The sequence below is a fragment of the Artemia franciscana genome, chromosome 11, assembly GCF_032884065.1.
Source record: "Artemia franciscana chromosome 11, ASM3288406v1, whole genome shotgun sequence".
NCBI lineage: Eukaryota > Metazoa > Arthropoda > Branchiopoda > Anostraca > Artemiidae > Artemia > Artemia franciscana.
This window is the reverse complement of record NC_088873.1, coordinates 378,695-406,631: the sequence shown is the minus strand read 5'-3', so window position 1 is coordinate 406,631 and position 27,937 is coordinate 378,695. Positions and strand designations below refer to the sequence as shown.

Below are 27,937 nucleotides of genomic sequence, written 5' to 3'. Positions count from 1 at the left end.
GGGTCGTGTAGTGAACGCATTTGGTATACAAATGTTGGAATCCAATGGGTAGTGAACCCATTTGGTACTGCATGTTTCTCATTGACAGTCCGTTTGAAAAGACAGATTTGATAAGGCTTGTGCTAAAAGTTTCTTTGAAAGTGGAATAGATTCATTTCATAAATTAAGCTGCTGATAGAGTGATTGCCTTTCAAAATACAAAAGAAAGTAATTTTTCAGATGGAAGGGGAGAGCGACGTCAAAATTTAAACGAATCGAAGCTTTTCTATACATAAGGTGACCCCCCCCCTGCCACCGCTTCTTACTATTAAGTTTGAAAAAACTTTCTTGAGAACATTTTAAAGTGCAACGAATATAGCCAGTTTTATTAGTGTTTTATTTATCGATTAGCTTTAAAAAGATTCATTTGAACTAATTATTTTTTTTTCAAAACAGATAACAAAGTGAAGTCCTTTTTTCTTAAGCACTGAAGTAAAAAAAAGAAGGAAAGTTCATATCACATTCCTCTTGTGAGCAATTATTCGTGCCGAAGTATTAGGACAAAAAAAGTTTAATTTTTGCGTAGGATCTTGAAGGGACTGACAACCCCCCTTGAATTGGTTTTTTGTTTCTTCAGTCCATTCTTTGATTTTATTTGAAAATAAAACTTTTAAAAAACTAAGTATAATAATCTGAAATTCCATAAACATGAGGTATCCAATCTTTTCCCTAAGAGTCAATGTTTTCCGTTAAAATCTTCCGTTTCCGAAACAAGAGTGGAGCTAAACCCCTCCGGCAATAATTTTTTGAAGGCCCTACGTGAACCAAAGTCTATGGTCCAATACTACACATTCTGAAAAATACCCCTGTACCCCTCCATTGGCGCTACTAATATCACTCCTGGAAAAACACAGATCTGTCGGCGGTCCATCTAATAAGCTTCCGCTCTAGGACTTTCATGCTTTTTTTTGCCAAGACCGCGGTCCGGAAACATTTTTCTGTTGTTTTTTTTTTTTCCAAAATTTTGAAAATTCTCTTATGCTTATAACAATAGATGAATAAATTTAAAATCAATTATTTTGCATATTTGGAATTAGCATTAGAATCAGGTGTGGTTGCCAATAATCGGACTTTTTGGCAATCGAAGAGCAGGAAGTTCTCGAAATGGGATAAGAGGAGGTTATTAGAAATAATTTAATGAACATACCCGAAAATTCAAGGGTGGAAGCATGGGCGTATCCAGGATTTTTGTCCAGGGAGGGGGGTTACAAAAATTTTAAAAAAGTGCATGAAAACTTTGTTTATATATTTTTGTTGCGCTTCTACACATCGGAAAAAAATGGGGGGGGGGGGATCTTAAAACCCTGAACCCCCTCCCCCAAATCAAGGCTGTATCCAGGGGGGTTTGAACCCCCTCGTAATGTTTTTGCGACTCGTAAAAATGTGACAAAAATAAATGTAAACAAATTTTGAAGTCTTTTGTCCCCCCCCCCCCGAAAAATTCCTTGCAATTTTTTGGGGTCTTGGATAATGTTTACTTTCGAAAATGCTATAATACAAGTTTACCATAAAATACAAGCAAAGAAAGACACATTTAAATAAAAACAAATATAAATACAAGACATAAAAAATGTAAGAAGTTTATCATTCCAGTGTTCGGGAATAGAAGTTCGATTCATTCCAATCGCCCTTTTTCTGCTATTATAGACGTTTATTCTATTTTCAGAGTTACCCATTTGGAATTTTGACGGCAGCTCTACTTATCAAGCTGAAGGGAGCAATTCAGATATATATTTGCACCCTTGTGCCATGTATCAAGATCCCTTCAACAAAGGAGACAACAAAATAGTCATGTGTGAGACGTATAAGTACAACAAAAAACCAACAGGTATGTTTTAAATCAATTTATTATTATTGAGTACTTATTATCAAACAGTTCGTGGTAACCAACTGTAGTAAGGAGCAACCCGGCTCAATAGTAACCGAAACTCTAAAAAACGGAATTTTGATACCAATAGTTACTTCAAAAGAATCGCATTTTAATGCTGATTTTAAATATATAAGTTTCATCAAGTTGTTTTACCCATCAAAAGTTACGAGCCTGAGAAAATTTGCCTTATTTTAGAAAATAGGGGGAAACACCCCCTAAAAGTAATACAATCTTAAGGAAAATCACACCATCGAATTCAGAGTATCAGAGAACCCTAGTGTGGAAGTTTCAAGCTCCTATCTACAAAAATGTGGAATTTCACAGTTTTTGCCAGAAGACAGATCGCGGATGCGTGTTTATCAAACAGTTCGTAGTAACGAACTGTAGTAAGGAGCGACATTAAAACTTAAAACGAACAGAAAGTACTTCGTATATGAAAGGGGCTGCTTCGTCATCAACGCCCCGCTCTTTACGCTAAAGTTTTTTACTGTTTTAAAAAGAAGAGTTGAGAGAAAGAGTCAAACTTTAGCGTAAAGAGCAGGGCGTTGATGATGAAGCAGCCCCTTTCATATACGAAGTAATTTCTGTTCGTTTTAAGTTTTAATGTCGCTCCTTACTTTCAGTTAAAAAAATTTGTTTTTTATTTATTTAATAAACTACTATAAGCGATAGGAAAGTATTAGAAAAATCAATAAAAAAGAAAATAGAAACTGATGTTGAAAAAAAAAATTCTAGATGTTGTACGCTCATGTTAGGATCTAAACAGGATTACTGTCAAGGTATTTTGTCAGTGGGGGGTGGGGGCGATTTTCCAATGGTTAGTTGTGATTAAAACTCTATAAATGTGTTACTAGTTAATAATATCTTCATTAAAATGAAAATGATTTGGTTTTGAATAGAAATGAGGGCAAAGGGAGACGCGGAGGCCTACCGGTGTAAACTTTTGTCCTTTTCTTTTTTTTATCAAAGAAAAGGGGAGGGTATCGCTACCCTAGTCCTTTTATGGGAGCTTCCATAGCTCTGAAAGGAATCGAATCTCGCTTCGGCAGACGGATTTTACTTCGTTCGATAATAAATATTCTTGGAGAAAATACAGCTCAATTCGGGTAGAGGTGAAAAATTTGTTTTTGGCTGCCGAAATGTTTGTTAAAAAATAAATATAAACTTCCTGTTTATTTAACAGTAAAATTGTACAATAGTACTAGTATTTTTTAACCAGAAAAAGACTACTACTACTACTACTAATAACTCACTGCAGCACCAAGCCGCCTGAGGCCAACACAGCTACGCACGCTCCTCCTCCAACCTAATCTATTTAAAGCCTCCCTCTTTACACCCTCCCAGGAAGTTCCCATTTCCTTTAAATCCTTATTTATGACATCCTCCCAACCCAGACAAGGACGACCTGCTTTCCGTGTAGCCCCAGACGGTTGGCCAAAAAGGACAATCTTCGGTAATCTGTCATCCTTCATCCGTAGAACGTGGCCTAGCCATCTCAACCTTTCTTTCATTATAGCCCCAGAAAGCGGGATTGAACCACACTTTTCGTACAACCTACTGTTTGAAATACGGTCAGTCAGCCGGGTACCCAGAACAATCCGTAGGCAATTTCTCTGGAAAACATCTAGTAAATTTTCATCTACTTTTCGGAGTGCCCATGCTTCAGAGCCATATTTGACCACTGTCATCACTGTAGCTTCCAATATTCTAATCTTGGTTTGTAGGCTTATCTTTCTATTCTTCCAAACTTTTTTTAACTGTGAAAAAAACACCCTGAGCTTTAGCTATTCTACTTTTAACATCTTCACTGCTCCCTCCATCTTTACTTATAATATTACCAAGGTAACTGAAGCTCCCAACCTGATCAATCTTTTCGTTACCTAAGGTCACCTGTTCATCTTCACTTATTCCTAGCCTTAGTGACTTAGTCTTCTTAACATTAATTTTCAAGCCTATTTTAGCACCCTGAATTGTACAATAGTACTAGTATTTTTTAACCAGAAAAAGAAACCTTGAAAAACAAAAGATTTATGGCTTGTTGGAAAAAAGAGTGACAGTTACACGAATATTGTGCTTGTACACAACACGACGTCTCGATCTTTTACTAGAATTCTTCTTTTTGGTTCTTATTGGTGCTCCAAGGTTTTGTTTTTGTTTTTAGTAAATGTTTTAGTTCGATGGATAATTTTGCTAACACTGAGACAACCTGAAAGCAAAGTGGTCGTCCCTTGAACAGGGGCGTAGCTCCAGCATTTTTATGGGGGGGGAGAGGGGTGTCCATCTGGAGAGGCAAGGGGCATGGGTTATATAGTAATTATCCTCTCCAAATTATTGGGGGGCAACTGCCGTCCCCCCGAAACGACATCAATGCTCTTGACCAATTCGTGTGACATTGGTCACGTGCACACGGTTTCCTTTTTTTTGGGGGGGGGGGAATGGGTTACAACTATTAAATTCAATAAACTTTGATTGCTTACATTCGACAAGCTAATAATTGTAAGGAAGTGTACAAAGCAACGAAATACACAAATTTTTGATCTTATAAAAACCGAATTTATCAGCATACTTTGCGTACCATTGTACAAGGGATCGAGCTGGGCAAGTAGATTAATTTTATGGCTTTACGAATGAAGAAGGGAAATTGGAAATTCTCTCCCCCAAAAAATTGATCCTGAGAACCCCTCTAGGAAAAAATTAAGTAAATGGTCACTTAATATCTTTTATGATAGCGCCACTCAAGGCCGTATCCAGGGAGGGGTTAGGGGGTTTGAACCCCTAGAAATGTTTGTCCGACTTGTAAAAAACGTAACAAATAAATATAAACAAATTTCTGATGCGTTTATAAAGTTTTTTGCACCCCCCCTCCCGAAAAAAACCTGGGTATGGCTCTGACCCCTTACTCAGGAAGGTATATGGTTGAAAATTCAAATAGCAATGGGGAGGAAGCACTGATTTTAGAATATTTTTCACCACCCAAGAACATAAAATAGTGCTTTACAATAAGTTATGATGTCAACGACTGGAAAGTATATGAGCCAAATTGAAATTCTGAGGATTGCCAAAGTACATAAATAACGAAGAGACCAAATGAAAAAAATTAGTATCCCATGGCAACAGTATTATCAAGGACAGGTAAATAGTACAGATATATTCATTAACAAAAAATAAATTGTAACGTAATTCGCTGTGCCTGCAGAGACATTCCTGGGGGATTTGCTGGTGAAATAGCAGGTGAAAAACGAATAGCAGGGCAAGGTGGGGGAATAGCAGGTCAAAATGAGATTTACATGCACTTAATAATATAAAGGAGACTGTAATAAAAAAGGAAAAAATAACTACTAGAAAAAGAGATAGGAAACTCCTTTTTAACCGAGTGTTTACCCCCCCCCTCTCTCTCTCGCTATCCCTCTCTCTCTCGCGCGCGCCTTCCCTCTATCTCTCTCTCGCGCGCTTTCCCTCTCTCTCTCGCGCTTTCCCTCTCCTTCTTCCTTTCCTTTTTCTCTCACTCAAATTTATTTTACTACCACTCTCACTCACCCCATAAAAAACTTATTCAGTCAGCTGAAGTTATTAAGAATTGAAAGTGAAAAGGATTTATCAAGGAACAAAAAGCTTCAGTTCTTTTGGCAGGGTACACCATTTTTATGTCACAGTCTTATACCCAATTTTATACAATTTTTATATAACAATTTTTGTTGGGTTTCGCAGAAAAAAATCGTAACCTCACGAAAATCCTGGATGCGGTCTTGGGCTTATGTCCAGTAAGATTGTTTGCTTCCCTCCGTTTATTGCACTTATTTCTTTGTCTATTGTTTTTTATTCAGCACTTCTTTCTTTATATACATATGGAATCTCTTTTTAAATTATCACTTTTTTTATTGTTAATTTCACCAGTCCTGGAGAATTTGCTGAATAGCAGGTGAAAGAGAGATTTACACGCAGTTAATAACATAGATAAGACGGTAATAAAAAGGGAGAAAATTACCTACTGGAGAAAAAGGGATAAAAATGGAAAAAAAAACATTTAGAAACCAGAAATAAAATCGGATTTTTCGTCTTTTCAGTGTGGTCTCGAATTAAGCAGCATTGGTTGTTTCAAAAACATTACCGGGATTATAATCCAAACAATCGAGGCAAAACTTGCAATAATGAATGTTGCTCGTGTCGAACGGGGGATTCCCTGCACAATATCCCCAGAACCCCTGGCTGCATAACTATGGAAAGTACTATTACTAAAAATTATTATTGATATTTATAATAACCTGTCAATATTTTTTCAGACTAATCTAGGGCAACTGGGAGGGTCCAATGAAAAAAATTATAAGATAATTTGAGTGAGAAGTGCCCAGAAAATCAGAATATTTTTGTATTTTTCCGGGGGCCAGTAACAACCCCTACCTGCGTAAGTCCCTCTTTTGCCCATTAGGTTTCCGCTTATAATTGTTCTTCAAAACATGAAATGCTTATTAGTTATCCCTTTAAGAGAAATTTCAGGTTTAATCCTGTAATATTATAGATTAGTAATTAATTAAATAGTTTTATAATTAATTAATAGATTAGTTTTAGTAATTAATTTTGGGAACTATCTAAATTGCTTTCAAATTTTCTTTTTCTTTTTATAGTAATTTCGGTAGGGGCTACATTGTTATTGGTGATATTAGTTTTTACCCCTATTCTCCCATGTTAAGTGGCCTAAGATCCAACTGTCATAAATTTCCCATTTTCTTTGCGCTGCTGACAAGTTTTTGTCGAAATTGAGGATTTCAGCTTCTTTAAAGTACCAAGAATACCAAAATAATTGGACCCTCCGGCTAGTCATACTTGAAAACCGCAATCTTTTAAGATTTTCTTTATGTTGTTACAAAATTATGAAGCGTATAGGGTACTACCACCTTCTTGTCAGTGTTCTTTGACAACACTTTTTGTCCGTAGAATTTCAAACGTTGTCAATCCGTTGATTCCTAAACACAACTCACCTTCAAGGGGAAGCTGCACCTTCTTAAGGTGTTAGGTGCCATATGCTTTTGGCTCATTTTTTAAATGGTTTTCACCTCCATTTTCTACTTTAAATTTAGCACCCGCTGCTACCACAGATTGCACTTGATGGTTTTTCATTCAAAGTTGAATTACCTATTTTAAGCTAAATATAACTAAGTAATATGCTTTATTTCATGAATAAACCAAGGGTATTTAAAAAATAAAAGACAAATACAAAATAAACTAACAATGAACAAACATATCCAAGAAAAAAGAAGAAACATCCATCAACACTAATTAAAAACCGGATCTTAGTATGAATGAAAAATCGATCTGCAATTATTGTAACTCTTTTATCGCTAAATCGCAGCTATTCCAGTTGTGAGGAGAGTATTTGTTCCCCTTCCCCCTCATATTTTTTTTACGTAGATTTTGAAAAATAACCTTATTTTCGGGATTTTCATTGAAAATACTTTTTTTTTCAGTATTTTCATTGAAAAATGGGGGGGGGACGACAAAGTTTCCACTATCTAGATTAAAACAAAAAAAATTCCTTTCCCTATAATTTTCAAAAAACTTTTTTTTTATAAGTTGCAAGCAACTTTTAAAAACGCATCAACAAATTGTTTATATTCTTTTTTGTTGCGTTTTTACGAGTCAGACAAACATTTCGGGGAGGGGGGAGGGGTTCAAACCTCCTAACCACCACCTGGATACGGCCTTGGTTAGACTTATCAGCCGTAGTAAAAAAATTTGACATATTTTACAGGTAGTCTACTGGTTCCCTGTTTCTGCTTTTTATGTCAACTATTTCGACTGGCCTCAGAGGTTAACCTGGAAACCTTCCTAATGCTAGGTCACCAACCTTAAAATCCATATTAGTTTTTATCAAAATATCAATCAAAGAGAAAATTTATTACAATGGTGCAAATAAAGGAGCTTATCTTTTAACATGGGTTATATCCCATGGGACTTCCAGTAACTGGCCAAACTTTTGAGGTCACAGATCAGGCTACGGCTTTGCTCGAAAGTTAACAACCCTTGGTCAGTTTCTAAGTAATTTTTAAGCCCTTTTAAAAAGAAAATGAAGGCAGACAGGAGCCTTTCTGCAAAACGCTATAAAATCAAATAAGGTAGAAATTGACGTTTGTGTTTGAGGAGAAGCGTGGAAGGGAAAAGGTTGAAAGACGATGGAACTGGATTTCTTTTTTTCTTGAAAAGAGCTTTGTATTTTATTTGTATCTATGAGATGCGTTATAATCCACACGAATTACCCAGGTTTGAGGCACTCCAGTGATGTTTATGCTATCTAGTGATCTAATGCAAAACACTGTGAGAATACATGAATTTCTATAGCTACCACATTATCTGATTTTCATTTATTGGGTCTTCTCCTAAATAAGTCATATTGATTGTTTTAAGAATCCATAGCCTTTAAAAATCATCAAGATAAGTCGTTTCGATCGTTCGGAAAAACGTCGTTCCTAGTCCAATGAATTAAATTTAACCAAGCTTAATTCATAATTTCTTCATATTATCATGGCTATTCTGTGTTTATTCCGTAGATTTATTTTTTTTTAATTTCTTGGCCTTGTCTACTTCTGACACTCCTACTGAAAAACACGTGTTAATGGTTTTTATTAAAGTTGTTAGTTGTTGGTGGACTTTGAGTGCGAGATAAAAAACATTCAAAGAAGAAAAAAGACATGTTTCATTATTTAATCAATAGTTGTAAACATCTTCTGTGTTTTATAGTTCTGGATTCGTTTTATTTGCTTGTTTATGAAATATTAAATGCTTTTTTTTAACACTCGATAGCTTTATTTTTTGATTTTCCGCGAACTATTTACTCGTATTTATTGATGGCAACAATTTTTGTTTGTCAACATTTATGCCCATCTGCGGAAGAACGATGCCAGCAATAAACTTGAATTGGTGAAATAAATTAAAAGTTTAATGAAATGAATTTCAGGAACTGCTCTGAATATAGGGTTACAATTAACCTATAATAAGTAAGTAAGACGGCACTAGAGCCTTAAGGTCCAAACCGGCGGTACTGATCTCGGTTCCATGGCCCTTCAGCCAGGAAGTGCAATGGGGGGCTGGGGGCCAACCATCCTGTGCTTTGACACACCCTTCCTGCTTACCTTCCCCAGATTTCTCCAATTAACCTATAATATAGGGTTAAAAATATACATAGGGAATATATAGGGTTACAAATTAAAATTTCCGAAGTGTTGAGATACCCCGATTTGATTTTTTTTTTTTTATTTATTTGCATGCCTGATTTTATGTTTTAAATGCTGTTTTGAACCTTTTTATGTCTAGGGTCCTTTTTATGTCCAAACAGTTGTATATATATAATGAAAAAAGAAATCACCAATATACAATGAAAAAAGAAATCAACAGCACAAACGCATAAAAAGAAGACAGAAGGAGAAAAGGAAGACTGTTTTTCTACATTAGTAATTAATATAGATCTGTACTTGAATGAGGCCTTTACCCTACTCATCCATCCAATCACATAGGTCAAACAGCATAGCCATACACAATCAACCATAAAGAATAATCCATGGATAGGCAGTTGTGTCGTAAGTAAGTACAAGTCATCATTTACTAAATATTAAAAACAATAAAAAAGACAACTAATTCGGAGGCAACAATCCAACACAAGGGCTCATCAGGAGAATACACACTTGCCTATAGGGTTTCGGCTCTTTGAATTCCCTACCCAGGCAAGTGGCGTGCCTACCATGAATTCCCTATGGTATCCCTGTGCTAGGTATCGCCCCCAAAATATATGCCTATGAAAAAACAAATGTAGAACAACCAAGTAATATATATATATTTTTATATATATATATATATATATATATATATATATATATATATATATATATATATATATATATATATGACAACATTACATTTGAAATAGATTAAATAAATTTAAAAGTAAATCATACACATTTCAGGAACTGCTTTGAACCAATATAGAGGGCTTCAGATCAATACCCGTGAGGTGTCGAGATTTTACGAGTTATTCTGCATGTTACTTAAAATGCTGTTTCAATTCTGGTTCCCATTTTCGATTTTCGCGACAAATCATTTATTCCCACGAATTGTTGGTGAACTTTTTTTTGTTAGGCAATATTTATGCTTCTGTGAAGCTAGAACATTATGTTAGAAAACATTGGGACTTGGGAATCATGTCCTTATTTAAGGGAGGAACAAAGACTGGGAACAAGTGCATTTGTCGAAAAGAAAATACCTTCGTCTATAGCGTTTCGCAATTTTTCTTTTTTTTTTTAGCCTAATTTAGACTACTACTAACTTGTATTTCATGGTGCTTTAAAAAGTAAAGAAGAGTAAAGTAGTAAAATAGTAAAGTAGTAAAGTAGTAAAGAAAGTAAGGTTCTTTCACCAGTAGGCCTACCAGCTTGAGCTCAAATAAACTTTGGACAACCTTTATTTATATTGGACATATCGTCCAATCCAACCTGGTTGGATTAGACAATCCTGCAATTTGATATATCACTGCAAACTCAATGAAAAGCAATCTAGTAACTATTCATTTTTTTTATTCAAAGAACAAAAAAAAAGTAAATATTGTTGCACCTTTCAAATGCGCGCTCACTTCTCAAAGTCTAATAGGCACTCAAAGGTGGTTTCAGACAATTTCATTAAGGAAAATCGGGGGGGGGATGATTTAACTTTTGGATTTTTTCAAAGGGATGAGGGTAATTTTTGAGAAACGTCATCATTTTGCAAGAGAAACGCAACTTTTTTCCAATGTTACAGTATTTATGCTTTTTTGTATGTATTTTGTCTCCTAACAGAGAGGAGGAGACTACCCTCTCATCTCCCCTGTGGGTTGCCCTCATATATCGTATATTTCTCACTCTTTTCTAGAACAATTTAAAATAGTTTTTCCCTAAGCTATTTTTGCGGGTAACATAGGCGGAATTTTCAAAAAACAAGATTTGGTGTTTTAGCAAGGTATTCAGAATCAGCAATTCAAACCTTTTTTTTTTTAGCTTTTAACTTGTCTTTTATGGTGCTTTAAAAAGTAGAGAAGGGTAAAGAAAGTAAGGTTCTTCCACCAGTAGGCCTACCAGCTTGAGGTCAAATAAACTTTTTCCCCGAATGAGATGGGAGAATGTCTTAAGGAAAGGTTTGAGGGCAATGGAAACTTCTTTGGGGGTCTAAAGGGGAAGGTTTTGTTTAGATTGGGATGAAGGAGGAGCGCACGGAGCTGTGCTGGCCTTAGGCGGTTTGGGACTTCAAGGAGTTGCTTTTAGTGGTAAACTAGGCCCTACTTCGTGCAAACTTCAGAATTATCGACTACGGAGAAATTTCAGCTTTAATTTTATATTATAACACAATAACAATATCAATTATCCAATTTTCATTTTGACTTTCAGCTTTCTTAATCAAGTCCTCGGACGCTAACTGTCAGTGACATTAGCAATTTTTATCCCTATATTCTCTTGTTGGATCGTCGAAGATCCAGCTATTTTAAATGTACAATTCTTTTGGTAAAGCAATTAATTTTATTTTGTTTTTTCTCTAAAATCCATTTATTTCAGAGACGAACCATAGAAAGACTTGCCTTGAAGCAATGCAGAAGGCTGCAGATCAACATCCATGGTTTGGTATTGAACAGGAATATACACTCTTAGATATGGACAACCATCCTTTTGGCTGGCCCAAGAATGGCTTCCCTGGCCCTCAAGTAAATATAAACTTTTGCTAAATTGAAATAAACTGCTCTAGCTGAAGTTGGGTAGTGAAGTTAGGTAAGGTAGTATACTAGCTGAAGATGGTTTTGACTGTAGGAAGTGAGGGACAGGATAAATTCGTCAGAACACAAAAATGAAACGCATGAAATTATGAATAGATCGTATCAATTTAATATTTGGCTGGGTTCCAGGCCCGGAATACCAGGTGATTGGCGTATTTGAAGCTCGACTTCCTGCGGAATCTTAAAAAGTACCAAGGACAGCGAAAATTCAATCTGATTGTTAAAATTGGTTAAGTGGAAAATTGATATTAATTTTACTGAAGGAGACCTTCATATGCAGCTAAGCAGATTTCGGTAGCATTGGGTGCCAATAAAAAATAGAAAACAGAAAAAAAGAAATATGGGTGAAAAATACGCAAAAAATTCAAAATATGTGACATCAGACAAGTTAAGGAGGTGCAGATTTTCTTTGAAGGTGTATTTGTCTTTGAGAATCAACAGACTGTTGATGTTCCCATTTTTTTGGACAAAAAGCGTTGTCAAACTTATTTTATTAGTTGACAACACTGACGAAAATGGGATACTACCCAAGAAAAATTCATAACCTTGAAACCACCAGAGAAAAGTCTAAAAAAATTGCCGTTTTCAGGTAGAATAAAGCTTTTTTTTATTATTTAAGGTTATTTTTGGTTTGAGGTCCTTGGGACTTCGTTTTCAAACAATTTCGTAGCCGTAGTTTTTGCACAAATGGGCACTTTTTTTTTTAACTGTTGTAACAAATCTCACTGGGATTTCCCACTGTACTTCTTTTGGCCAACATATCAACAATTGAGATTAATGACTCATTGGGTATTTATACAGGAAATGGTTGTGAGGAAGATGGTGCGGTGCTTACTCGTCTAGGGAGCAGAAAAAGGGGGCTTAATATACAGAAACGGTATCGTAAAGATTACCAAATTTGTTAGCGGTGCAGGTCTAGAGGCCCCTCGTAGCTTTTAACCTAGTGATTGTTCTTGCCTAGAAAATGTGAGCATTTTAATTATTATGCGATGTTATAAAAATTGAAAGCAAATTTAGGGAGATACTTGTTAGCTACTGATATAATGGGTTGGATAATTGATTCATTTAGAATACAAATCAATTAATCATCTTTGTATTAGCGTCAAAACCAAAGCAACATAAGTAAATACATCCGCCAGAGTAATGGTCAAAGTAATTAAACAAGTCAAACAAGTCAAGGTCTGTAATAAAAGGGTCAATCGTTTCAAACGATCTAACGCTTTTTAATAAATAAACGTTCAGATGGGGATAAGTCCATTTATTAGACAGTAAAAAAAGATACAAAAGTCTGGATGTTTCGATCCCATGTCTAACCATAGTAATCAACAGAATTACTGCTGGTGACGTATTCTGTAGTATTTCTGCTGATGATGATTGCTGTGCATGTGATCGAAACATCCAGACTTTTGTATCTTTTTTCATTGTCTAATAAATGGACTGATCCCCATTTGAACGTTCATTTGTTCGTTATAGAAAGACAGTGTGGTCTCGGAAAAATACCTAATTTAACGAATTACGTTGATATAACGCTTTCTAACAACTTCTTGAGTTTTTCACGAACGCCAAGGACGACATAAAGCACGTTTGTAGAGGATGAAAGCTAATTTGTTTTTTCCATTCATTGATGCCTGCACAATTATTGGAAGTTCTATAGTTTCTTAGCAAACCAAGGAAAGGACTAAAAACCAGTGTAACATGATACCAATACCGAATTCTCGGGTTCGATATTTTGTAAATGACATGAAAGGTCTTTAGTTTTTGTCATATATTGACTCTGGATTGCGGCTACGAGTATAATACCCAATGCAGGATTGGCAGCGTTGCCATCTGCGGTCATTAGCGATGTTATATGGCAGCATAGGTAAAAAAAAAAAAAAATGACCCGGATGGATTTTGGCTGATGCTGCGATTCAGTGGGAAAAGCGTGCTAAATTATTTGTCAAGTATTACAAACGTTGTAGTCTAATTTGTCAAAAACCTTGGAGGCTATAATTTTGTCACTTTAGTGGATATTAGTCTTTTAGGTGTGGGATTGGGATTTTTATTAATTTTGTCATTTTAGTGGATATTATAGTACTGCTAGGTATCTCAGTATTTTCCCATTTTTTTTTCTTTGATTTGCTACTTGATCTTGATTAAGTGTCACCCTCAGATTCCACATGAAGCAACTTAAAGAAAAACGCAATTCCAGTTACGCATTTAATTTGCGAAGAAACGATGACTTGTACGCATTTACTTTCCGGAAATACTTTCAAAATCGCTGGCAAGACACGGAAAAATCGCAGTTACCCTTACCTTATCTTATAGGAAATGGGTTTCAATCTATTTGCAGCTGTGGAACCCCTAATACCCGATGAAACGGGTGAAAATTTTGAATTTTCAAAAATTTTTCAAAAATTTTGAAAAGTCTTACGAAATCTAACAGAAATAGTCAATTTTTCAATACAATCAATAATAAACCGTTAGCTGTTAACGTGAGCACGTCTTCTTGCATACATTGCGGAATAACGGATGCGGATTTACAAAATTCGTCTTTAGTCCGAAAAATTGCCAGAGTTTTTGTGAAACTCGGTGTGCCGGAAGTACGGTTTAAAGAAAGTAGTTTCTGGTAAACGGGTATTTAATCTACTTTCGGGGTTGTTTCGGCCCTATCCATCTCCCTGCTCGAAGAAAATTTCGAGTCCGTGATTGATTACATATAGGCAAACTGATATTATATTTTATTCTAAGGGTCCATATTATTGTGGTGTTGGTGCAAATAAGGTCTTTGGCAGAGATATCGTGGAGGCCCATTATCGTGCTTGCCTGTTTGCTGGTATTCAAATTTGTGGAACAAATGCTGAAGTTATGCCCAGCCAATGGGAATACCAGGTACTTTATAATTCTACTATACTATTTCTATAGTTCTGTGTTGTCCTGCTATACCCAATACACAACACAATCTGCGATCAACACTATATGTGGTTATGCTTGACTACGGATGACAAACAGTATGGGTAACTTACAAAACATCAACGCCACCTAGCGTTTGGTTACATTTTGCATTTTTCAGGGTTTGCAATCGTTTTCTATCAGGAACTAAGATCAAACACTCATTATTACACTAACCTTACCATCCAAACAAATTAAGTTAACTACAGTTATTATTAGACTGAAAAAATAACAGTGTTGCCATGAAAAAAAAAAATGACGAGTGTTGCCAAATGCATCATTGCTGGTATTTGCCGACACTAGTGACAGTTCCCTGTCTTTTAAGTTACCCATATTCTTTGATGAAATCTTTATTTACCTATTTTCTATCTCTTCATCATTTAGTTGAAATGAAATTCATTTGTGCTTTCAAATAGAACGTTATACATCAACAAACGTGAAAGTCGGCTAGATTTCAAAAATTCTAGCTGACTCTCAAATCGTCTAGATGGGATTGCAATAACTTTAGGATCAAATTCATAATACAAATGGATATTAGGATGTAGGGTATTGGAAATGAAATATAGGATATTAAGATAAAAATTGAGGGGATGCTGACACTCCCTTTCCTTGAAAATAGCCTGGATCTGGCTTTTCAATGGGAATAACTTCTACAGGCTCTTGAGATTGGTTTCACATGGATTAATTACTGAACATTTGGCATTTATGTAGTTCTTTGTGAACTTCAGTCTCAACCGGATTACTTCAGAATCACTATTTCCTAAATGGCAGATTTTTACTACAAACAATAGCCACGGTGACTACGGCTTGGATACTGTCACCTATTTTCACTACAATAAAATGACTACAATACAATTTCAGATGTTTCATGAAACAGTTTAGATGTCTCTCGCTCCCTCTCTATCCCTCCCTCCCTATCTCTCCCTCTGCCGCTCTCTCTCTTTTATTATTTTTCTTTCTTATGTACTGCCCACGAGATCGTGTTTGAATAGTATTTGTATTTCCCCCTCCTTTACAGGCTATGGAGCCTTTGTGGTGATCAGTGCATTATATTTGTCTGTTGATTTTTGTTGTTTTTTCTGCTGATAATATATTTAGTCTTCTTCTTCTTAGTTTCTTATTTAAAGTCTGTTTTTTCGTCGTAATTCTTTGTGAAATACTGCTTAAACACAAGGACCGTCAAATTTCACTGAGACGTATGTATAAAGAACTTTAGCGTAAAGAGTAAGGATTGTGGAAGGGGCAGCCCCCTCATATATGGAATAATTTCTGTTTATTTTAAGTTTTAATGTTGCTCCTTACTTTCGGTTGATTTTTTTTATCATTAGAAAAAAGATTTTTTTATAATTTTAGAGAAGATGTATGCTCTAGAATTATGTAACCAAGATGTATACTTTTATTACGGATCCTGTGTCTATTGTTTTATTGTAGTGAAAGTAGGTGACTGAGTCAATTTGTTAATTTCCCGCCACAAAGACAAATGACCAGTGACAGAATGCATTGGACTTGTAAATTTGGACTATATATTTGCACATTGGGGGTGGGGGGCGTTAGGTTACTTTACCTCACCCCAAATTTGCAAATATATAGCCTACATTATATTATTATATAAACTAAACTATTATATTTTCATCATAGTTTGGTATATCTAGGATTAACCTAACTTCACTTCTCGAATGTGTGCTGGCTAATACGGAAGTAATGACAAAAATACATATTTTGGGTTTTCTTGCTCTCCTTTAAAATAAATGGCTTGTAAACATAGCATCTTTTGAATTACTGCGGTCGCATTGTGTAAATACCCTTTGCTCTGGTCATTACACAGCCAGTTGGTTTAAGATTAGTCAAATTAGGACGAGGTTAATTTGGCATAGATATGAGGTTTTTTTTTAATATTGAATCAAGGAAAACTAAAAGAAGCATATTAATTGGGCATCAATATATCTCGATCTATATGAGTCTTAATTTCTCGAAACTTATGGGCTGAGAAATTCAGAACGGTAGCATAAAAAAAATGTGGCGCAATTCGGCCACTGCGTTAAACTTGAAATTGAAAACTGCATAACTTGAAACTGCATAGCATACGAAAATATTGGTCACAAAGCTTTTGCGCAATTAGTAAAATTGCGTAACCAACAACAACAACAAACAAACTGGTTCGTGTTGTTTTTCTACATTGTGCTTAACATGAAACATAAGGCCCCGTTCTAATCAACAAACTATGTAACCGTAGACCCCACAAATAGGAGGGGGAAGAGGAGGGAAATACGAAGCAGGTAACTAAGCAGCATTTTTTTTTTGGGGGGGGGTAGGAACTCAAAGAAACACAGAAAGTAGGTGAATTATATAGGGATGAAAGGGGGAATGGGAATTGCTGAAATAATTTCAGCATTGAGGGAGGAGGGGTGTCCTAGGGCTCTATTTCCCCTGCATATGAATCAGTGGCGTGATTCTGTAAGCTCAGCCGGAGTCGACGTACCTCTAAATGGGTACCTTGAGAAATCAATGGGTACCTTGAGAAATAAAATGACTTTAATTTATGGATAATCTCGCTAAAATGAGCAGGAAAAGAAAGTCACATACGAGAAAAAAAGGAAAAGAAAATTTTCATATTGAGATCTATAATTATTCAAGCCTAGCATTGAAATTAAACAAAGGCGGATTTTACAAGACAAAAAAACCTGATGAGTGAGTTGTGCACAAACAAATTCTTCTAGATAAAGTTTTAAACAGTAGATGTGCTTTTCAACCTCATGGTTGCAGATTTTCTTTCAGCGGGGAGGGGGGAGGGGGAGAAGAGTTCAAGGCCGTACCCAGGGGGTTCCTGGGTTTGAACCCCCTCCCAATTTTTGTCCAGCTCATAAAATCATAAAAAAAATGCATAAACATAAATTTTTAATGATTTAAAAGTTATTTTGTGTAAAGCCACTCCCCCTGAAAAAATACCCTCTCTCCCTAACAAAAATAATGGATACGTCATTGGAAGAGGCAATTATACCTCAATGTGGAATACGGGTTATCATTGGGGATTTGAACCCCCCCCCCCCAAAAAAAAATGTTCGATTCGCTTTGTTCTAAATGATTTTTAGGAATTACAGCGTCAAGGTTGACTGTCAATCATTTTGATCAAAAGGTTCCTTCAATGGATAGGCTCAAGTAAGATTGAATGTCTAGGAGACTGTATTACCCTCGAGTCAATCGATTGACGGCGATAGATAGAAAGTTTAAATTACTCAAGTGCATGGCGGGGTTGAATGGTCGTCGATCCTCTTAAGTTCTTTCCGCAGTGTTTTTTTCTGAAATAAAAGTAAAGCGTCTCGTCAAAATATGAAACGAAAATAAATTATCCTGTTTCTGAATTTGGCTGCCACCCTCTTACCCCCTTCCCTCCACCCCAAAGTACACCGTATTCTTTTTTATAAATATGATCAAGAGAGGGCTTGGGGGATGGCGATCCACCTAATTTATCATATGGATAATTTATATTCGTTTTAAGTTTGAAAATTGGTTTTACTTCCATTTGAATTTGTTTTAGTATATATAATGTCTCTCCGGTTTAAGATCATATTCTGGTCTATCCTAAATATGAAGAGTTGTTCTGATCCTTCCAATATAAATTTTAATTTGCAATCGAATGAGCCCTCTCCCCGATTTCTATCACCGTCCGTTCTACACGATGAGGCCTCGCGGGGGGATATCTCTAGTTACATAAACTTGTCGATTGCTTAATAATCACTTCTCTTTACTTTTGAATGAAACTGTGTTATAAAAAATAGCTACGAAAATAGGTGTCCTTTGAAACACTTAAAATAAATTGCTTGATAAGAAAGAACTTTTCATAAGGTTTTTTTTTCTGGAAACTTCATATGGATCTCTTTTAAATGTTGCAATACAAAAAATTCTGTCTAAAATACATATCGTTTAATATTCCATCATTACAATTATTTAATTTATTTTGGGTTTTAATTCCTCCAAATGTTCTCATTAACGTATATCTTTGATTACTGACGATTTTACAATGATTTTATTAAATTTTTTTATTTCATGTTTTGTGTATCTATTTAGGATTACTCCTTTTTTTTCTAATACCATAGTGTTTGAACACAAATAACTACTTTGGGCTGTGATTGGTGTACTGGTTAGTAAGCCTGGCAACTCTCTGCCACCACATTAGCAGCACAATCAAATTTAGGCCAATGTGCGTGTAGCCCTGCAGAATGTGTCCGAAGACCTGCAATAAAATTTAAATGTTTTTGGAATGATTCAATATTTGATTTTTTTTATTGTAGTTCAATTTTTAACAGAAGAGGCATATGGGAAGAGGCTGTCTTAGGGGAGGGACAGAGTTGGCATTTACACCGGGTGCAGAAATTTTTGGACGCAAAATTTCAAATAATAAATCTATTGGTTATAATCATTTTGTAATTTTTGTAATTTTATTTTTATTGAAATAAACTTGAGGGTGCATTAATAAATTTAAATAATTAATAAATTATTAATTAATCAAAAGAAAATAAACTAACAAAATAAAAAAATCATTAAATAAGAATAATTAAATAATTGAAAATTTTAGATAATAAACTAAAAAATTATTAAAACATAAATCATTGATTTATCAATAATTTGAAAATATTTTTTCACAAATGAAAATTTTGTTAAGATTTGGCCTGAAAATTAACTGGGAGGCAGGGGGGTGCTTATCAAGTTTTTACCCTGGCGCAAGAAAATAAAGAACCGCCACTGCATATGGGACGACGTCTTTAGCAGCAGATGGTATAATCAAACTCGAGCTTTACTGACGTGACAAAATTTATACTGTAATAGTACAATTTGATAAATATTTTTTTTATCTTTTAAGGTAGGTCCATGTGAAGGGATCACTATGGCTGATGATCTCTGGGTATCCAGGTATATTCTGCATCGTGTTGCTGAAGATTTCGGAATAAATGTATCTCTTGACCCCAAACCAATGGTTGGTCACTGGAATGGATCAGGGCTTCATACTAATTTTTCAACCAAAGCTATGAGAGAAGATAATGGAATTTTGTAAGTTTTGTTTTCAAGCATTTATAAGTAGTGTAAAGTTAGAAGTAAAGTCTAATTTAAGCATGTTGATTTTTCAACCTTAACCTCAGTCACGTTTAATTCGGACATGGATAAATTTTGGTACATTTTCAGGTCATACGTAAACTTAAAAAATTAGAATGAATAACTTCGTGTAATCTTTAGTGTATTGCTATGTAAGATGGTGTAACGACAAGGTTTTTCATTTAGATGAAATTTGGGTACTATTGAGTGTAATGGGAAAGGAGAAAATAAGGTAAGCAGAGAGAATTTGGATAAAAACGATATATGTGGCTGAATATTTGCGATTTTTGTGCCATTATGAAAGAGGTGGCCTGTGACAGGAGGTAAAAAGTCATAATAAGCCCAACACATTTGCCAGTTATAATAACAAGATTTTATAACCGATATGGTCGTGTTATCATTATTAGCATGGATGTGTAGAAGAGGAAGGAGTTAATCGTCTCCAGAGGGCGTAAAGGCCTTTTGGTCCCTGCACCCCTGTCGAAATTTTCGAGATTTGCCGGATTGTTCCTGTAAATCCCTGTAAATTGTATTTCGCAAAAAATCAGGGCAATCTAGGCATTTTCGGTTCTTTGGAACTGCTGCCCACTCCCCAAAAATTCTTGACCTTGTTAATGGCTCATAAGCACAGCGTTGATATACATTAATACATATGCAGTTATGCACATTTCTATGTTCTCTATTGAACAGTTGTAGGACTCAAAAGGTGTAGCGCATTTCTTCCTGGTTCCTTCTTCACGCGTGCGTAATGACGGATTATACCTTTGCTGCGTTTTGATACGCTATTAGGCAATATCAATAGTTCAATCCGCTGGCTACCGTCCGCCTGTGGTGCTGTGATATGTCCCATTTCTGAAACAAACGTACGAGACTTTTAGGCTGTGCTCATAAGGTCAAAATTAGATCTACTTAAAGGGTAAACTGAAAAAGTTGAAGTAAATAACAGCAAGTAATACAAATAACAGTAAATATATATATATATATATATATATATATATATATATATATATATAATATATATATATATATATATATATATATATATATATATATATATATATATATATATATATATATATATATATATATATATATATATATACATATATATATATATATATATAATATATATATATATATATATATATATATATATATATATATATATATATATATATATATATATATATATATATATATATATATATATATATTATTCAATGAAAGATTCACGAACTTGAGATATATATAAAAAAAGTATATAAATAAATAAAGTATAAACTAACTTTTATGTAATTTTTTCTCCGTCTTATGTTGAAGGGGGGGGGGATTGAAAATCAAACCCTCTCTCTTAGGAAATTGGCCTGTTATGGATATATATATATAGCCAAAAGCATTTAAGGACTTTAAATTTAATGTCTTTAGGTCGTAATATTCTTGATCCATATGACACTTGAAAGACTCAATCCTTCGTGAAAGTAACGCCCGCAAATTTCTTCTTCAGTAATTTTTTATAGTTTTGAGAAGAACTATTATTGACTAGCGACTTAGGGGAGGGGGGCTACCTAGTCCACGAATGCTGTTGAATCGACTTCTAAAATTTTCTTCTTTTATAGAGAGATCGAGAAAGCTATTGATAAGCTATCAAGACATCACTTGAGACATATTCGAGCCTATGACCTCCATGAAGGAAAAGATAACGAAAGGAGGCTTGTTGGAAGTCTTGAAACTTCGAATATACACGATTTTTCTGCAGGTGAGATTGTAGGCTACTCTATTTTATAGGAAGGCTCAATTCAACGATACCTTCAAAGGATAGCTACACCTTTTCAAGCTGTTTGATATCTCGTATCTTTAAATCATTTCTTACTGATTTTCACGCATGTTTCTTTTTTAAATTTGGCGCCCGCTGCTACTAAAAACTTTAGATCCCTGTTCAAAAAAATTTAAATTCCCGGTTTTCCTTAAATTTTTATGGCACTTCCGCCCGTCGGCCAAGTGCCATATAGCGATCGCAATTTCTCTCCGTCGGTATGTCAGTCCTGGTTTTGCTAGTTCGGGCACTTTTAGATAAGCTAGGACGATGAAAGTTGGCAGGTGTATCAGGGACCGGACTAGATTAAATTTAGAAATAGTCACTTTTCCGATTTGACTATTGGGGGGGGGGGGACCGTGAATTCGGAAAAAATGAGGTATTTTTAACTTATAAGTGGGTGATCGGATCTTAATGAAATTTGGTATTTAGAAGGACCTCATGCCTCAGAGCTCTTATTTTAAATACCGACCGGATCCGGTAACATTGGGGGGAGTTGGAGGGGTAAACTGGAAATCTGGAAAACGCTTAGAGTGGAGAGATCGGGATGAAACTTGGTGGGAAGAATGAACACAAACTTTAGATACGCAATTGACATAACCGGACCGGATCTACTCTCTTTCGTGAGTTGGGGGTGGGGGTTGGTAATTCGGGAAAATTAGAAAAAATGAGGTATTTTAACTTAAGATTGGGGGATCGGATCTTAATGAAATTTGATATTTAGAAGGAACTCGTGTCTCAGAGCTCTTATTTTAAATCCCGACTGGATCCGGTAACATTGGGGGGAACCTGAGGGGGAAGCCGGAAATCTGGAAAACGCTTAGAGTGGAGAGATCGGGATGAAACTTGGTGGAAAGAATAAGCACAAGTTTTAAATACGTTATTGACATTATCGGACCGGATCCACTCTCTTTGGGGGAGTTGGAGGGGGGGGGGGGGTAATTCGGAAAAATTAGAAAAAATGAGGCATTTTAACTGACGAACGGGTGATCGGATCCTAATGAAATTTGATATTTTGAAGGACCTTGTGTCTCAGAGCTCTTACTTCAAGTCTTGACCGGATCCAGTGACATTGAGGGGGGAGTTGGAGGGGGAAATCGGAAATCTTGGAAATCGGTTAGAGTGGAGAGATCGGAATGAAACTTGATGGGAAGAATATGCACAAGGTCTAGATACGTTATTGATGCAACCGGACCGGATCTGATCTCTTTGGGGAAGTTGTAGAGATTTCTAATGCTTTGGCGAGTTCGGTGCTTCTTTACGTGCTAGGACGATGAAAATTGGCAGGTGTGTCAAGGACCTGCACAAACTGACTTGAGAACAGTCGTTCGACCGATTCAACCATCTGGGTTGCTGGAGGGAGAGGAAATCGTGAAAATTGAGGTATATTTATCTTACTAAGGGGTGATCAGATTTTAATGAAACTTTATATATAGAAAGATCTCGTTTCTTAGATGTCCTATTTTCAATTCGGATCAGACGGCTATCACATTAGTGGTTTAAAAATGTTTTTTCTCCCTTAATTTAAAACCCCTCCACCCACCTCAAAATATTGGCTACAAAACCCATCTACGAACTCGACCTTACTCTTGAACAAAGAACAGCAAAATCGATAACTCTAGTACCGAGTCTAATTTTAGGTTCCAACCTCGTCACAAGTACCATATGAGCTCTTGGCTCATGTTTTAAGATATATTCATTGTTGTGTAAGCTTCCCTAAATCAATTCAAAGCATCAGATTTTGATTTTCCCTCTCCTTGGTGCTTCAATTTAAAATGTTGCTCCTAGTTTTCGCGTATCTAAGGATCCTGAGAAGCAGGTCACACCCTCCCCCTCCTATTAAAATAAATTTATTCGACTGTCAAAACGTACTGTGAATTCGACATTGCATCACACTCATCCATGAATCTTCCGTAGAGGAAGTGTTTATGGCCGAGTTTTGCAATTATTTGTCTCATTTTTTTAGTCTTATTTAAATATATTAAGTTCGTCATTGATCGAATGATCAATAGTTTCTGGTGACTGCAGACTGATTAGTGGATAATTAAGCCACTTTCCTTGATATCTATCTCTAACCAATTTTAATCTGATTTTTAAGTACTCATCAAACAAGCAAACTTTTCTTTTTTAGTGTGAAAATTTAAATAAATAGAATGAAAATAAAATATTTTCATAAAAATGAAAATAAATAGAATAACCGGTAGACTATTTAATAAGCTTATTATACACCCGATAAATAATAGTAACAGAAAAAAGATTATGCATAATATCCCAGGTCTTGCCCAGGATGTTTGTTTGGGGGGGGGGGGAGTTGGGTAGAATTTATAAGGACGCATAAAAAAAAATTACATACATTTTTGTTGCGTTTTTTTTCCAAGGTTAAAACCTCTAAGCCCCCCCCCCTTGGGTACGACCTTGGTAGTATTATCCTTTAAGTGTTGATAGACTAGTGATAAAAAAGAGAAAAACAAAAATTAGTGCAGCATAGCACCAAATTTATGGACTTGCCTTCTGAACAGGTAATGTTAGAAAAACGTTCTATGTAAATTATTTTCCGAGAACTGATCAAACACAACAATGAGCAGATAGAGCAATAAAGAGGAAGAACAAAAGATAATATAAAAGCACTATAGAATACTAAAGAGAAAGCAAGATGATGTTCGTATGGATGTGTAGTAAAAACAACCCTTAATTTCATAGGTTTACATATATGACGTATTTCCCTAAGTATGTATGACTCCTAAGCTTGTGCCAGACAGGGAAGCAAATATCCTTGCCTTTTTAAACCTGATTGGCTATTTTGTGAAATTTTGAGCCAATGAAAAGAGAGAAAACTTGAACCCCTCCTGATTGGTTCTCCCATATGAAACTATAAGCAAGTGTAATTAAATAAAAACAAGTTTTTTCGACTGAAAGTAAGGAGCAACATTAAAACTTAAAGGAACAAAAATTATTACGCATGTGGGGGGAGGGGAGTTCGCACCATGTCAATACATCGCTCTTTACGCTAATATTCAAATTTTGTTTCAATTCTTTAAGAGACCCCTGAATCACAAAGACCGTTTAATTAGAATAAATAGCTCTTTTGAAAGTACTAAAATGACTTCAGCGTAAAGATCGAGGTATTGACTATGGGGCGAACCCCCTCACACACGTAATAATTTCTGTTTGTTTTAAGTTTTAATGTTGCTTCTTACTTTCAGTTGAAAAGTTGTTTTTTTATTTGACTTTTTTTTTAAATAATGCTGGGAAATCCGGCGCCTCCTTCACAGAAATGTCCCTTCCCTCATGAAAACTTCCTTTATGGAAATATCTTCCCACATAACCCCCCCCCCCCACCACCACCAGAAAAGATTCCCCCTGAAAAGTAAACAATGGGCAAAGTTCACAACTTGCAGCCCTTCCCCCGGGGACTGTGGGGGGATTAAGTCATCTTCAAAGACATTTATTAGATTTTTCGATTATGCTGAACAGAATGGCTATATCAAATGGCAAATTTGGATCGGTTGACTTTGGGAAAAACATGAGCGTGGAAGGGGGCCTAGTTGCCCTTCATTTTTTTCAATTAAAAAAGGTACTAGAACTTTTAAGTTCCGTTCGAATGAGCCCTCCCGCGATATTCAAGGACCACTAGGTTGATACGATCACCCCTGGGAAGAAAAAAACAACCAAACACGCATCCATGATCTTTCTCCTGGCAAAAAAAAAGAAAAAACGAAATTTCATATTTCGCACATAGGAGTTTAAAAACCTCTACTGTTGGGTTTTCTGACACGCTGAATCTGATGGTGTAATTTTCATTAAGATTCTATGACCTTTAGGGGACGTTTCGCATTTTTTCGGAAATAACCAAATTTTCTCAGGCTTGTAACTTTTGATGGGTAATACTAAACTTGAAGAAAATTATACATTTGAAACCAGCATAAAAGTTCATGTATCTATTGGTATTAAAATTCTGTTTGTTAAAGTTTCGGTTACTATTGAGCCAGGTCGCTCCTTACTTGCAGTTCGTTACCACGAACTTTTTGTTAACCAGTGACACCAGAACTCGGACCCCTGACCTCAGGATTTCCAGTCTGGAAAGCTAACCACTCGACTAGGAAGTTATTTTAAGAGATAATTGCTATCTGTTTCACAGGAGTTGCGAACAGAGGCTGCAGCGTTAGAATTCCTCGCAGTGTTGCGGAAGAGCGAAAAGGCTACTTTGAAGACAGACGTCCCGCCTCCAATGCTGACCCATATCAAGTTACAGAGGTTTTAGTGCGTACAGTGTGTCTGGATGAATGAATCTCATGAGTCAATCAAGAATCTCACGAGTGACTGGACGAGTGAATTTCGATGAGTTAATTGTCCGTCTTGATTTTTTTAGTTTTTCTCTGTCAAGGGGTTTGATGTTTTTATTTAACGAGAAGTGTTGTTATCATTCGTTTATGTCATGTAGGGAACACAGTAAAATATTCTATTATAAGACTTGAATTAAAAAAGTACTCAAGCACTTGCAACTTTTAACAAGTTCTCAAATATTTTTCTAAAAATTTATATGCTGTCAGTTAAATCTAATTAAATAAAGCGTAAAACAAAAGTCTCTTTTTTTGTAAATTAAAGTTTGAACTTATTGCCGCTGGGTGAGATCAGCGCTGATTACTTAGAGGAATCTCATTCACAAAATGGTTTTCGTAAAATTTCCATACACACATGAATATATTTAACTAGATCTTTGGAGAGATTGAATAGACAAGTAAGTTTTTTTTTCAACTGAAAATAAGGAGCAATATTAACTTAAACAAACAGATATTTTTCTGTATACGAGGGGGGACTGCCCCTTTCTCACTCTTTAAGCTAAGGTCTTTAAAAATACTTCTCATTCAAATCTATTAAGTGTATGAACAGTCTTTACGGTTACTTTCACGAAAAATGAAACGCTAGCGTAAAAATTGAAAAAGAGCACTAGAAATTTTGAAATCCAGTTGATGGAACTCTCAATCTTCTAGGACCATTGGTTCTGTACGGTCACCCTTTGGAAAACAAACAAATAAAAACGTATCTGCGATCTTTCGGCCCAAAAATGCAAAATACCGCATTCTTGTCACCTCAACGTATTTTTTTTGTTATCAAAATTCCGTTTTTCTTTTAAATTTTGTTCGCTATTGGGCTGATTCGCTCCTTACTTTCAGCTCCGTTACTACTCCGACAAGCTTGTAAAAACAGGACAAGATAAAAATAAATAATATTCAAGTAACATGAAATTAATCACTGAATAAACACAAAAACCAAAATAACTACACAAATTATGAAGCACAAAAAAGGGGAAAAAATTAACTCACCAAGGACATCAAAATTTAAATATTTTGACCATCCTTGATCCATTTTAGATTTATACATATCTAAAAACTGCAATTTTCAAAGATTTTCTTTTTCAGTCTCAAATTACTCAAGTTTCTGGATAGTATCTCATTTTTGTTAGCATTACCAAGTTAAACCGGAAAAATAATTGAGTTACATTTTACAATGAATTTCTTCAATAAAAATTCAGATATCATTTTGTCGATCGGGGAAGGTAACTACCCCTTTAGCTATTTGGTGCAATATGTTTTTAGCTTATTTTGGCTGACTTTTCACACAGGATTAGACCTCTCAACTATGCCGAATCAATTGGCTATCTTAAAAGTTTGATCGAGCGTGGGACGGGGATTAGTTGGCCTCCAATTTTTTGGTTACTTAAAAACGACCTAGGACTTCTGATTCTATTAATCGTGAAAGACAAATATCCCTTCAAAGAGAAGCAACACTTTTATAAGGTGCTTCGGTCCCTTATATTTTTAGTTTATTTTGACTGATTTTGCACGAAAGATTTTTTTTTAATCTGGTACCATTTACTACCTAAAAGTGCGTATCTACTTAAAGATTAAATATAGATGTCTTTTGCATCAACTGTCTGGTCTTTTAAAGACGCTAACAGTTGTCCAAGTTTCGAGTTGTTCATTTCAAAAAGTCATATATCATTTTTGTTGTTCTTGGTACTTAAAATATTTTGAAGTATAATTTAGGGAGTAAGAAGAAAACTAAATTTTTTCGACAATATCCATACCAGCATCCCAGTCCAAGTAATCGACATAATTAGAGTAAAGTTTGGATGGGTCCCACCACCTTTTGGCTATCATCAAAATTACATAATTTTGTAACAAAAATTTGGTTTAAAGCAAAAATGCGTTTATTTAAAGCAACAAAAAATAATAAGCAGTTTATATTACTTTTATGCATTATAACCACCTTAGGGGTTAAGTTTGTTGTTACCTGTCATTTCAAGCTGAAGAACACTTTGTGATGTAACGTTAAACCCTGACAAAAGATGGTGATTATTTTACATTTTTGAAAAAATCGTCTTTGATAATTGAAAGAAAATAGCATAGCCGGG

General features: G+C 35.3%; 1 protein-coding gene across 2 annotated transcripts in view; it reads left to right on the top strand.

Annotated features, from left to right (window-relative positions):
* The window catches only part of LOC136032650 (glutamine synthetase-like), a 45,768-nt gene extending 19,664 nt beyond the window's left edge, over positions 1-26,104 (top strand). For both annotated transcript variants that reach the window (XM_065712932.1, XM_065712933.1), the window contains exons 3-8: positions 1,706-1,867; positions 11,476-11,621; positions 14,421-14,561; positions 19,480-19,667; positions 21,326-21,465; positions 25,661-26,104. In XM_065712932.1, the coding sequence (XP_065569004.1) occupies positions 1,706-1,867; positions 11,476-11,621; positions 14,421-14,561; positions 19,480-19,667; positions 21,326-21,465; positions 25,661-25,809 (926 nt within the window). In that variant the 3' untranslated portion in view covers positions 25,810-26,104. The remainder of the gene's footprint in view (positions 1-1,705; positions 1,868-11,475; positions 11,622-14,420; positions 14,562-19,479; positions 19,668-21,325; positions 21,466-25,660) is intronic.
* Positions 26,105-27,937: the final 1,833 nt, after the last annotated feature.